The sequence below is a fragment of the Mastigoproctus giganteus genome, chromosome 11 (assembly GCF_048544385.1).
Source record: "Mastigoproctus giganteus isolate SK-2022 chromosome 11, ASM4854438v1, whole genome shotgun sequence".
Lineage (NCBI taxonomy): Eukaryota > Metazoa > Arthropoda > Arachnida > Uropygi > Thelyphonidae > Mastigoproctus > Mastigoproctus giganteus.
In genome coordinates, this window is record NC_143585.1 from 45,435,330 (window position 1) to 45,448,598 (window position 13,269).

Genomic DNA, 13,269 nt, shown 5'->3' on the forward strand with positions numbered 1-13,269 from the left:
TGTTTATGGCTTTAACTGTGTTCCATCCATACACTTTCTTTGATCAACTGGTATTTCCTTGCTAGCTTCCAATGTATTATCCTGGCTACCTGGTCGTGTCTATGAGTGTACTCAGTCTGGGTGACCCTTGCATCCTGCAGTGATGTATTGGATCGATTCTGAAGCTAGGGGATGTTAACAAGTGTCATTTGACACTTCAGGCTTCTTGGCAGTGTATTTTCTATAGTTCTGGTGTTGATTACCTGGTCTTGGATGGTGAGCATGAATCTTTCAGTCTCAGGGAAGAGCAACCCACTCATCTGCATTGCATTGGAAGCAATTTTATCTATATGATCTTGATCGAGGTTGTTATAGTGTTTGCTATGGAGTGTCTTCTTTGCCCATCTTTCTAGCTTTATTTGTGCCTTATGTGTGGGAGAGGACTTCTCACTTTGGTTGAGTGGGGGTAGGCTGCTTGTCTATCTTCCTTATGGTCTGATAGAGTGCTATTGTGTTATTCTGGAAGAAATCCTTCAGGCTAGCTATCGCTGTTTTCTGTTGCTCGATGAGGTCTATTAGGCTCCTTCCTCCCTCTTTCCGAGCTATTGTCAGTCTCACTATGGCTGACTTCAGGTGTTGTTGGTGGCTCTTGATCAACATTGTCCTTGTCTTTCTCATGATATCCTCCAGCTCAGTGTTTGTCCAATCTATGACCCCGAAGGAGTATGTTAGCACTGGAATTGCATAGGTGTTTATAGTGTTCCATCCATTCAGCTTTGCTTTCAGCAGGTTTCTGAGTCTCTGATGGTATTTTTTTTTGTAAGGCAGGCATTGATTTCCTTGTGCTTTAACTGCTGAGCCTGCATCATCCCCAGGTATTTGTAGGTCTCTCCCACTGTCATGGCTTTGATCTCTTTACCAGTCTACAGCTGATGATTTCGGCCGACTAATTTTTCCTGGTGCAATCCATGAGTCTTGCATTTGTCTGGCCCAAATTCCATCCTGATATCATTGCCGAATTCTTCAGTAATCTGGAGTAGTGGCTGGAGTTCCTACATAGAGCTTGATGTCATCCATAGACATAAGATAGGGTGTACAGGTTTTTCCTTCCTAATTTATTATTATTGTTGCTCTATTATTTCTCGTTCCACCTCATGATGAGAATTGCTACCAAGTACACAGGGTGGTTGCTGTTAGGACTGGTGTTACTGTTGGTCAAAAACTCTCTGAATATCCTACAGGTGTTCAGGATTGTGACTTTCTGGAGTTCCTGGTAGGTGGGAGACCAATTGCTGCTGGGCTGTTATGTTGTTGTGTCTGCCATGGAGTGTCTTCTTTGCCCATCTTTCTAGCTTCGTTTGTGCCATCTGAGTGGGACGGGAATCCTCACTTAGGTTGAATGAGTGGGGTACACTGCTTGTCGATCTTCCTTATGGCCTGGTAGAGTGTTGCTGTGTTTTTCTGGAAGAAATCCTTCAGGCTAGCTATCACTGTTTTCTGTTGCTCGATGAGGTCTATTAGGCTCCTTCCCACTTTCCGAGCTATTCGAGAGTCGCTGCGGTCGCGGAAGTGTATGGACGCATCTGCACGAAGCTCCACTTGATGTAAACGGCGGACGACGATATTGTGCGATCTTCGATTTAGGCAAGTATTACAAAATGGATTTTTCAGGTTTGAAGAGTATCACAAATGAAGGTAAGTAAATTAAGTCGAGCAAGAATAGTTTTTGTGATTGTATTTGCCTATTTTTGCTCTTTTGAGAGTGTTTTTGTTCAGCGCAATCACTACAGCTTCAGCGGTAGTGAGCCCACTGGCATAGCCACTGATTTGAGTACATCTCAAAAGTCCAAAAATTTGAATATATTATACTTCAAACTGCTTGTGATAAGGTTATTTGTTATTTTGTATGGAAAATATAATACTACTGACATAATTAACTTATACTTAGTTTATAAGATAGTTTTCTTTGTCTACAGGCGTTTCCCGCCAAAACTGGAAAGTCTCGATTTCTGATGGGCCTACACTGGAAATAAGTACCTCAAACCACTACTTAAAACGTCAGAAATTGACTTATTTATACGAAAGTGAATTTAATGCAGAAATTATGGCTGAAAAATCAAATAATGACAAAATTCTGGTCAATGACTTAAGACTCCTCTGAAAATGAAGCTAGAGTGCTCAGGGAGAAAGCCCCTGTTAATGAGGAAAATAGTAATGAACTGGATAGCTGGCCTCCTGGTCTCCTCAGTATTAAGAAGGGCAGGAAAGGAAAAAAAATCAAGAAACTATAGAAATTCCAGAGATGCAACAAAAGACAGAAGAAGAACTAAAACTAGACTACCTAACAAATTTGACTGACCCTATCAAACAGGCAAAGGAAACCCAGAGTGTATCTAGAAGAATATATGCACAAGCAAACCAGCAGGATTACTTCTGCAATTAGGCTGCAGATAGTGAACTGTTGGTCACTGCTTGAGCAGCGCCTGATTGAATTAAACACAGAGAACCAAGTGTTAAAATCAAAATTAGAGGTTACAACTGAGGAGAAGAACAACTATAAAACAATGAACACATTAACCTATGCAAAATGTGCAAAGGTTAATGGAAAACAGGACATAACTAAAGCAAAACAAATAGCTACTAAGCAACCTAATATAAACAAGGAAAGAAACATTATTATTCTAAAAGCAAAAAGTGACTCTACTCATAAAACCAGTGAGGCAGTTAAGGACAGTGGTAACAAAGCTGAGGCCTCATCTGAGAGAAATAAAGATAAACAACATGCGGAAAATCAGGAATAATGGAGTCCTGATCAAGGTAGCAAGCAAAGAAGATCTAAGAAAAATAGAAAACCATCCCGAGATGGAAAAACTGGGCTTGCTCCCTGAAAAACCAAAAGGAAAAAGCCCTAATATTATAATCTTTGCTGTACCTGTGTCAGTAATAGAAAAAGAATTCATGATGGATATCTACTTCAAAAACTTTAACAATGAAATGACAATAGATGAATTTGCTGCTGAATTCCTGCTGAAAAGAGCAACAAAAAACAAAAGGAATGGACAACTCAACATAATTGCAGAAATTACACCAAAAATTTGGAAGGTATTGCAGGGACAACAGAGAATCTATGCTGGCTGGACCAGTCATAGATTTAGAGAACACTTCCCTATCCAAAGTTGCTTTAACTGCCATAAATATGGTCACATTGCCAGAGACTGCAGTCAGAAAGAACCTGTTTGTGGTCACTGTGCAGTAACTGGCCATGATTACAAAAATTGCAAAAATAATTCTCAGCAGCCAAAATGTGCTACTTGCAAGGCAGCACGGCTCACTGACTATACACATAGTATCAGGGATGATAAATGCCCCAGTTATAAAAAAATGGCAAAACTTATTCAATCTATGACCAGCTATGGGCCAGATTGAAAATGTGAATGTGACTAGGGCTCTAAATCTTGTCCAATTGAATGCTCAAAGAGCAAGAGCCGTTGTAGATCAGATCAAACTCAAATTGGAAGAAAATAATATAGATATCTTGGTACTCCAGGAACCCTACACACATATGGGTAGGGTTCAGGGATACCCAAGAGGCTATAAAATAATAGAATACACCTCAGGTGTCCCTTCTACAGCAATAGTAGTTAAAAATACTGACCTTAAGTCACAAAGGTGGGTCACCTCTGCTCCCCAGTGGGAGTGTGTGCCCATATCACCAGTGCTGTAGGACAGTTTTACATTATTTCACTATATTCCAGACCAGGTGAAGATATAAATCCAACTATTGAATACCTACAAGTAGTCACAAACTTGCTACCTGTTTTCCCTCCAGTCTTCAGTCTCCCTCCCTCTCTCACTAAATCAACCAAGTACACCCTTAACAATGCCGCCAAATTCTAATCAACGTCTAAATTCTACCGGTTTCCTGTAAATCTCTAAGACAACTAACACTATTAGCTAGCGTATAGCCTCACATGTCTAAATTTAATAACATCAAAATTTTGCCCGACCTATTTGGCCTTTAACACATCTCTTTAGCATTCAACCCCAACCAGCGGTTTCCTAACAGCAATCCCATTAAGCATTAATGTCAAACGCAAATTTTTTTTTTTTTTTTTTTTTAAATAGGTCCTAGCCACTGAAATCCCAGGAAACTAGGTGGCAGGACCTGCCAGAGCAATTTGTTGTGATACTGGATACACCCGGCTAGCCTCCACGTGGCAGGGTATGGGCAACGTTGGGCCCCACTAGGGACCTGGTGACCAATAAACCGGATAAACAATGGGCACAACATATCACACTGCACAGACAAGGCCCACACACTTTCAAGTCTCTGGCTTGATAGTACTGTCCTCGATACAGCGAAACACACGCGGAGATGGGAGAAATCCCAGGTGTCGTCCGACACGAACATACCTTATACCTTACCTTTCTGAGCTATTTTCAGTCTCTCTACGGATGACTTTGGGCGGTGTTGGTGGCTCTTGGTCATCATTATCCTTGCCTTTCTCATGATATCCTCCAGTTTGGTGTTATTCCAATCTATTGACCCAAATGAGTATGTTAGCACTGGAACTGCATAGATGTTTATGGCTTTAACTGTATTCCATCCATTTAGCTTTGCTTTCAGCAGGCTTCTGAGTCTCTGATGGTAGCTTCTAGTTTGGTTATTTCATAGTATGCGTGAATGATGAAAGTTTTCATTTCAATGCCACACTTCATGCGTGGATGTTTTCTTCCTTCCTGGGTGGTCACACAGGAAGCACTTCCAGTTGGTGACTGGATGATCTTGCCCTTCTCTTGTGGTAGCCATACGGGAGAATAGTGCCACTTACTCCACTGTCTTCCATTGGAGACTCCAACCTTTCGAACTGACCCCCCTGCCTAAGGCCTGAACACAAGTGACTTTATCTTGCACCACACTCAAAGCAGTATGATTATTATTTCTCTGCAACATCATCCATCTATGGGGATGGACCTGTTTAGCTTTGGCTTATGTCCAGTGGTAGTTTTAGTCCTTGGGAGTGACACCAGGTGACGTCGCTATCTACCTTAGCTGTTGTTGTTTTTTTTTTTTGTTGTTTTTGGTTTTTAGGAGCATTAGCAACTAAGGCCATATTGCTCCGGGATATGCGGTGGTCATTTCCTGACCTTTCCGCATCCTCCGTATTTGGTGGTGACGGGCTCGAACTCCGGTCTAATCAAGAAACGTGTTCTACGCACTGCTGCTCCTTCCCACCTGGCTACGGAGGCGCCTATCTACCTTAGCTGCCACACCGACCTTGTGGAAGGTGGAAGTGCTCTGCTGGAGCAACTTCACCATGATGATTATTTATTTTTTATTTTTATTATTCTAATTTATTACTATTATTATACCAGTCACCCAGCGTGATGGAACCACATTCGCTTCTTCCAAAGCGAGACTCTAAGCCGAATCCATCAGGCTGGTAGTCCAGTGTCGTAACCATAGAGCCAGCGTGCCCATTTATTATCATAGTTGTTACTCTTATAGTATTTTCTCCCTGATTGGGGGTTCTACCTCATGACAGGTATTGCTACCAAGTACACAGGTCTGGTGTTGCTGTTGGTCAAGAAACTATGATTATCCTACAGGTGTTCAGGATTGCAACTTTCTGGAGTTCCTTGGAGGTGTTCGCTGGGAGACCTATTGCTGCTAGGCTGTTATGTAGGGTCTTTGGCACCATACCTGGGGTTGACACGATGATCGGGATGGTCGTTACTTTTTGCATATGCCACATCTCTTTGATCTCCTGTCTTAGGTTCATGTACTTCCTGATTTTTCCCCCATGAGTTTTCTGCAGGTTTTTGTTAATGTTGGGTACCGCTATGTCAATCAGATACGTAGCCTTTTCCTTCTTGTCCACAAGGGTTATGTCCGGTCCTTTGTGCAGGATCGTCTTATCCATTATTATGGCGTGGTCCCAGTACAGCTTGTGGGTTAGGGGTCTCTAGTACTGCCTGGGACCATACTAGTAGTACGGTACACTTTCTTTGATCAACTGGTATTTCCTTCTAGCTTCTGATGTATTATCCTGGCTACCTGGTTGTGTTTATGAGTGTACTCAGTCTGGGTGATCACCTTGCATCCCGCAATGATGTGTTGGATCGATTCTGAGGCCAGGTGGAATTGTTGACTTGTCACCTGACACTCCGTGCTCCTTGGCAATGTATTTTCAATAGTTTCTGGAGTTGATTATCTGGTCTTGGATGGTGAGCATGAATTCGCCAGTCTCTGGGAAGAACATCCCGCTCATGAGCCATGCACTGGATGCATTTTATCTATGTGATCTTAATGGAGGTCATTGTAGTGTCTAATGTCTGCCACGGAGCGTTTTTTTTTGCCCATTGTTCTAGCTTCGTTGGTGCCTTGTGGATGGGAGGGGACTCCTCGCTTAGGTTGAGTGGGGTATACTGCTGAAGTCTTGTCTAGATGATCCTGCAGTGCTTCTTTCACCAGTGCCTCCATTAATTTTCCTGGAACAGAAGTTAAACTCACAGGTCTATAATTACTTGTGTCAGCCTTTGATCCTCTTTTGTGAATTGGGGTCACATTTGCACATCTCCAGTCTATGGGTACCTCCCCTGAGTCCAAGGAAGCTCTCATAATTATGGCTAAGGGTTTGGTTGCTTCCTTTGCTGCCTCCTTTAATATAACTGGATAGATCCCATCCACCCCAGGTGCCTTTCATGTGTTTATCTTCAACAATTTCTCCTCCACTTGACTCTCAGTTATTACAAGATTATCTAGCTTACTGCCAGAGTTGAATACACCTCTGGCATTCCCCTCGCTGAATAACTCCTCATGTGTGAATGTCAATGCACAATATTTATTTAGTTTGTTAGCTACCTGAGCAGGATCATCAACAGTTGAACCATTGATATGAAGTGGACCAATCTGATTCATCCCCTTCCTTCTAGAGTTTACATAAGTAAGGAACTCTTTGCTGTTTTTCTTTGCATCCCTTGCGAAAGATTTCTCGTAATCTGCCTTCGCCTGCCTAACCTCCTTCGCAACTTGGTTACAGATCAACTTATATCTATCATAGGCTTCTGTATCACCCATTAATTTATATGTATCCCATGCATTTTTCTTCTCTGTCATATGTCTCATTAGTTCATCTGACATCCATTTAGGCCTAAACCTTGAACAATATTTCTTAGTAAGTATGTAAAGCCTAGTAGCTTCCGCTTTGAATTTGCTGTTGGTAACATCATCAATTGGTCCCATTGTATAGAATTTAAATAGTGTCTCAAACCATCGTAATCACCTTTATGAAAGCAATAACCCTTCCCTTTACCCCTGATGGTAGTTACCTCTTTGAGTAAATCCCACTTCAGCACACTGTGATCACTGCCACCTAGTGGTTCCTCTATCTGAAGATTCTTAATGCATGAAGAATCACTACTGATAATCAAATCAAGAGTATTACACCCTCTAGTTGCCTCCCGAACATGCTGATGTAGAAAACAATCATCTAATAAATCCACAAAAGCCTTGCTAGTGTGTGAGTGACCAACCCACAAATTCCAGTCAATATCTGGGAAATTAAAATCCTCCATTATAAGACTCTCTGATTTACTAGCCCCACTCTATTTCCCTGTACAGTTTCTTATTATACTCAGAGTCATTAGGCCTATAGCACACTCCTACTCTCAATTTTGACCTTCCAATGCTTATGTCACACCAAACTGACTCGACACTGCACTGTCCAGCGATGTCGACTGGCTTCACTTCTTTGGATTTTATGTGTTTCTTAACTAATAGCATAACCCCTCCTCCCTTCCTATCCTGTCTATCCTTTTTGTAGACATTGTACTCCCCAAATTCCAGTTCTGCATTCCTTATATCTGTGTGACACCATGTCTCTGATACCCCAACAATATCCGCCTTTGATGTTTTGAGCAATACCTCAAATTCATCAAATTTATTTACCAAACTCCTAGCATTGGTGTACGAGCATTGGTGTACAATGCAAGTATACATGCACCTGTTCTTTTTCTTAGCTACCCTAACACAACCCATGTGTTACTTGTATCGCAATGACTCCCAGCAGTCTCTGAAATATCCTGCATCTTGTTTTCCAGGCTTCTGCTCATTCCAATAGAAGCAGTGCAAGAATCACTTTCACCTCTGCCAGTGGCTATTGTTAATCTATTAGTCCTTGTATCCCCCCAAGCTAGCAGTTTTCCGACCCACCTAACACTGCCTCGATTCATACTCTTCAAGTACTCTTTAAAAATAAATATAAAATTTAATGTTTACAAAAATAGCACAAATTAAGGGAGAAAAAAATACCAGTAAACAGAAATCATTTACCAAGGCAAAAGCCTTAATTTTATAAGGATGTTTTTGTTTGAGGCACTTTCATATAAAAAAAATTAAAATATAGTTTAATAGTTCAGTAAAGGAAAGAATTAAGTCCTGCAACTTAAACAGGAAAAAATAATAAAAATAAAATAAAAACTTCGAAAGCCTATACATATCTGTAATAAGCAATTTATATATATATAAAAACTTTTTTTTTCCCTTAGTAACGGATAAAAATAAGTTCCGTATGCTATAAAAAAAATCTTATTTGAAACAAATTAATTACAAATAAAACTTGCCTTTTTATTTCTTTGTAAAAAACGAAGCCTTGTTTTCTCTTTGGCAACAAATGTTGGACACCGATCAGCAAGTGCAACAGCTTGTGCATTTTTTATACCAAAATTTTTTATTAAAGTGGCTAATGCACAAGTCAAAGCTGATGTCCGGTCATTGGCATTCTCCAGGTCTTCCCTATGAGTGTGAGAAAAAAAGAAAAATATAAAAAAATAAAAAAAAAACCCACTTAATAGGTTTTAATGACACTAGATATACTTAAAAAGGGAAAAAAATGTTCAAAAGGCAGACAACACACTCTCAATAAAATCTAAACGTAAATGTTATTCAAGAAAATGAATACATTTGGTTCATTACATATGGTACATTAGCAGCTGGCACATTACATTTGGTACATTAGCAGCTATAATCCTGTATATACATTCCTATTTAGAATACAGTAAGGATTTCTACTAACAAAAATACTTTTAATTATTATAGTAAAAGTAGCAATGAGCTGATATTACTCTCCACTCCTTTCCTGCAGCAGTCACCAGCTGCAGAGTTCAAGAGCACTGTTATGGCTTTGCTCTTTTTTTTTTTTTTTTATTACATTGTTAAATGTAATTTAAACAAAAAAAAAGTTAAATTAAATTACAATGACAAAATATACACTTTTTATTAAAATACAGCCACAGGTTTGATTACCAGTATAGTATGCTTTTAAACATTAGCTTTCCAAACTTTGAAAGACTATACATATCTGCAATAAGCAATTAATTTATTTATATATATATATATATATACAATTTTTTTTTTTTTTTCTTAGTAACAGAAAAACAGTGTCTTTAATTCTATTGTATTAGGTTTATGTCTCATTATTATTATGTGTGGTCCAAGAAAGAATAAGGATGTCATTAGCATTTTTAGTTTATTCAATCCATTTAAAGCCTTAAACACTTAAATCAGGGTTTTCTCACAGATGTCTAGTTTCCAAGCACTGTAATTTGCAGAAATGAAGTCATGTATCTACATTATGCCTTCATACTGTTTACTAGAGATATCTGTCATACATATTCCTTTGTTATATTCATTACTGCATATAATGGCTGGATCTACTTCACTAGCATTAAAGAATGATCAATATTTTTGAGAGTATAATGTATATTAAATTAAAAAGTGCTAGTTATAAATATCATTTACCTGTCCATTTTTTATCTACTAAAATATGATAGTGCAAACCACCATCATATTTTCTGTCTCAAAAAAAGTTTCACTAACTCTTGCTCTGAATGTCATTGAGCAAGATAAAGTTTAGTTTGTCTAAGTAAAAAAAGAAATGTTATGCAACAGTTTCACTGTACTCGAAGTGCCACAGAAATTACATTCGTTAAAACTGTTATATGCATTTCAAAATTAATTTCACACAGCTAACCATCCTCACTTCTGTAGTTGAAAGATCACCCCCAAAATATGGTGGGGGAAAATGTGCACTATTTTCTTTTAGAAGTTTTAGATGACATCTTTAATCCATTTTAATATCAAATACTAGCAACTGCAAGTTAGCATTTATCTCTTGTGCCTCATGTTTCTTCTTCTTAAACTAAAGGGAACTGTGGGAGACTGTCAAAAACATCTCTAAAAGAGAGAGGACACTGACTATTTATGTTTGCCTTTTCCTATACAGTACTTGGCAATGTTTTAAATGAAAATTTTTGTCTACTTTTTATTAGCATTGTAGTGTTGTGCCAGTCACCAAGTCAAAAGAAATGGATCTTCCTTGCTGCTATTTTTTATTTTATTTTATTTTTTTAATTTTTTTATTAAACTCTCAAACAACAGTTATTAGGATTTACATTTAATACTGTGCACATATTGAAGGCTGAGAAGATCAAAAAATACATTTGTTGACATTAGATTTGAATTTCAATTTTTTGAAGTGGCAGGAGTGCTGTGACTAGGGGAAAAACTGAGGGGAGGGGGCGATTCTCCAACGCATCGCAGCCTAAAAAAATGTGCAGCTTGTGAAATGTTTGCCGAACTCTTTGGAACAGAACATCATCTAGCCAAGGAGGATGTCTTTGTGTGTGCTAGGTGCAGAGTGTCTAGAAATTAGGCGTCAGCTCAGCGTTCTGATTGGCGTCTATGAGAGCTTGAGGTGTAGGGTAGATGCCCTTAGAGAAATTAATATGAGGGGCCCGTCAAGCTCTCAGCTGCCCAATTCAATGCCAGAGCTCACTCCTGGGCATCAGGCAACACATCGGCAACCTCCAAGGCAGAATGCACTCGTCCCACAGGAGTTAATTATCGAAGGTGACTCTATTGTCAGGGAGATGGGGAATATATTGTGTAAAAAGGATAGATGGAATAGGACCAGGGTATGACTGCCAGGGGCAAAAGTTGATGACGTTGTAAAGCATATATCATCTTTTAAGGACACAAAGGGTGATATTGTTGTACACATTGGCACCAATGACATTAACAGGAGATCAGCAGATTTACTTAACAAGTACAGGTCAATGTTGCAAAAAAGTCGTGAATTAGGGTTAAATTTGAAAGTGTCTGCAATTCTGCCCAGACACGATAGAAGTTATTGTTATTGTTTGTTATTTTGGAGCATTAGCAACTAAGGCCATATTGCTCTGGGATATGCGGTGGTTTTTCCCTGATCTTTCCACATCCTCTGTATTTGGTGGTGACGGGCTCGAACCCCGGTCTAATCAAGAAGCGTGTGCTACGCACTGCTGCTTCTTCCCACCTGGCTACGGAGGCGCCCCACGATAGAAGGGAGTACATGATGACAGCCTTGTCAATCAATTCGGCCCTGGAGGAAATGTGCAAGGCTCAAGGGATAAAATTTTTTTTAGCCTGGTCTGTGCTTGTTAACAGGAGAGACTGCTTCTACAGGGATGGGATACACTTAAATAGAAAGGGTGCAAGAATATTTGCTGATGCTATCAAGGCAGTGTTAGGTGGATCGAAAAGCTGCTAGCTTGGGGGATTCACAGACTAAAAGGTTAAAAGTAGCTGCAGGTTGAGGAGAAGGTGATTCTTGCACTACTTCTATTAGAATAAGCAGCAGCTTGGAGCGGGGGTGTTGGGGGTTTTCAGGGACTGATGGCAGTCATCGTGAAACAGGTGGGTATATGGGATGTGTTAGGGTAATTAATAATAAGAATAGGTATATGTATACTTGCATGTATACCAATGCTAGAAGTATAGTAAATAAATTTGATGAATTTGAAGTGTTGGTCAAGACATCAAAGGCGGATATTGTTGGGATAGCAGAGACGTGGTGTCACAGATATGAGGAATGCAGAACTCGAATTTGGGGCGTACAATGTGTACAGAAAGGATAGACAGGATAGGAAAGGAGGAAGTGTTATGCTGTTAATTAAGAAAAACATAAAATCAAAAGAAGTGCATTCAGTTGATATAGATCAGGAGTGGCCAACTTAATTTGTGATGCAATCTACTTTTTTCCTTCAAAATGTGCCGCGATCTACCATCTCAAAAATTTCATTGCACAAGGTGCACAAATCGAGGGACGACTGTATATTTAAAATTCGTCGTGATCGAGCGAAATCAAATCCATGATCAACTGGTAGATCGCAATCGACTCGTTGGCCACTGCTAATATAGAAGAACAGTGCACTGTTGAATCAGTTTGGATTGACAAACACTGCGAAAGCAAAAATAAGAGTAGGAGTGTGTTATAGGCCTAATGACTCCAATGAGTACAATGAACAATTGTACAGAGAAATAGAGTGGGCTAGTAAATCAGAATGTCTTATAATGGGGGATTTTAACTTCCCAGATATAGACTGGAACTTATGGGTTGGTCACTCGCACACTAGTGAGACTTTTGTGGATTTATTGGATGATTGTTTTCTGCAGCAGCATGTTCAAGAGGCAACCAGAGAGGGTAATACTCTTGATCTGTGATCATTGCAGTATTAAGAATTTGCAGATAAAGCAACCATTAGGTGGCAGTGATCACAGTGTACTGATGTGGGATTTACTTAAAGATATAATTACCATCAGGGGGAAAGGAGGGGGTTTTTGCTTCCGTAAAGGTGACTATAGTGGTCTCAGAAAGTTTTTAAATTCATTGGGACCAACTGATGTTGTTACCAACAGCAAATTCTAAGTGGGAAGCATTCAAGGAATTAATAGTGGAAGCTACTAAACGTTTCATACCTATTAAGCAATATTGTTCAAGGTTTAGTCCTAAATGGTTGTCAAATGAACTAATGAGACTTATATATAAGCTAGTCTGTAATCAAGTCACAAAGGAGGTTAGGCAAGCGAAGGCAGATTACGAGAAATCTTTGGCAAAGGATGCTAAGAAAAACAGCAAGGATTTCTTTACTTATATGAACTCTAAAAGGAAGGGGATGAATCTGATTGGTCCACTTGATATCGATGGTTTGACTGTTGATGATCCTGCTCAGATAGCAAACAAACTGAATGAGCATTTTGCATCTACATTCACACATGAGGAGTTATTAAGGTTTGAAAAATGCAACAAGGTTATCAAATTGTAACAGGATGCTTAATAATTAGGCCTGGTATTTTCTTACCACCCTCTGTCTTCTCCCACTCAACCATTCTTTTATCCATTGTAACAACTTACCCTTAATACCATTCTGCTCCAATTTGTACAGTAGTCTTACATGCACAACAGTGTC

At 39.4% G+C, this 13,269-nt stretch overlaps 1 protein-coding gene across 1 annotated transcript in view; it reads right to left on the bottom strand.

The window, feature by feature from the left end:
• RhoGEF2 (Rho guanine nucleotide exchange factor 2) overlaps nt 1–13,269 on the bottom strand; it is a 764,869-nt gene that overhangs the window by 432,512 nt on the left and 319,088 nt on the right. The window contains exon 19 of the mRNA XM_090384978.1: nt 8,592–8,776. Coding sequence (XP_090241104.1) covers nt 8,592–8,776 — 185 coding nt within the window. The remainder of the gene's footprint in view (nt 1–8,591; nt 8,777–13,269) is intronic.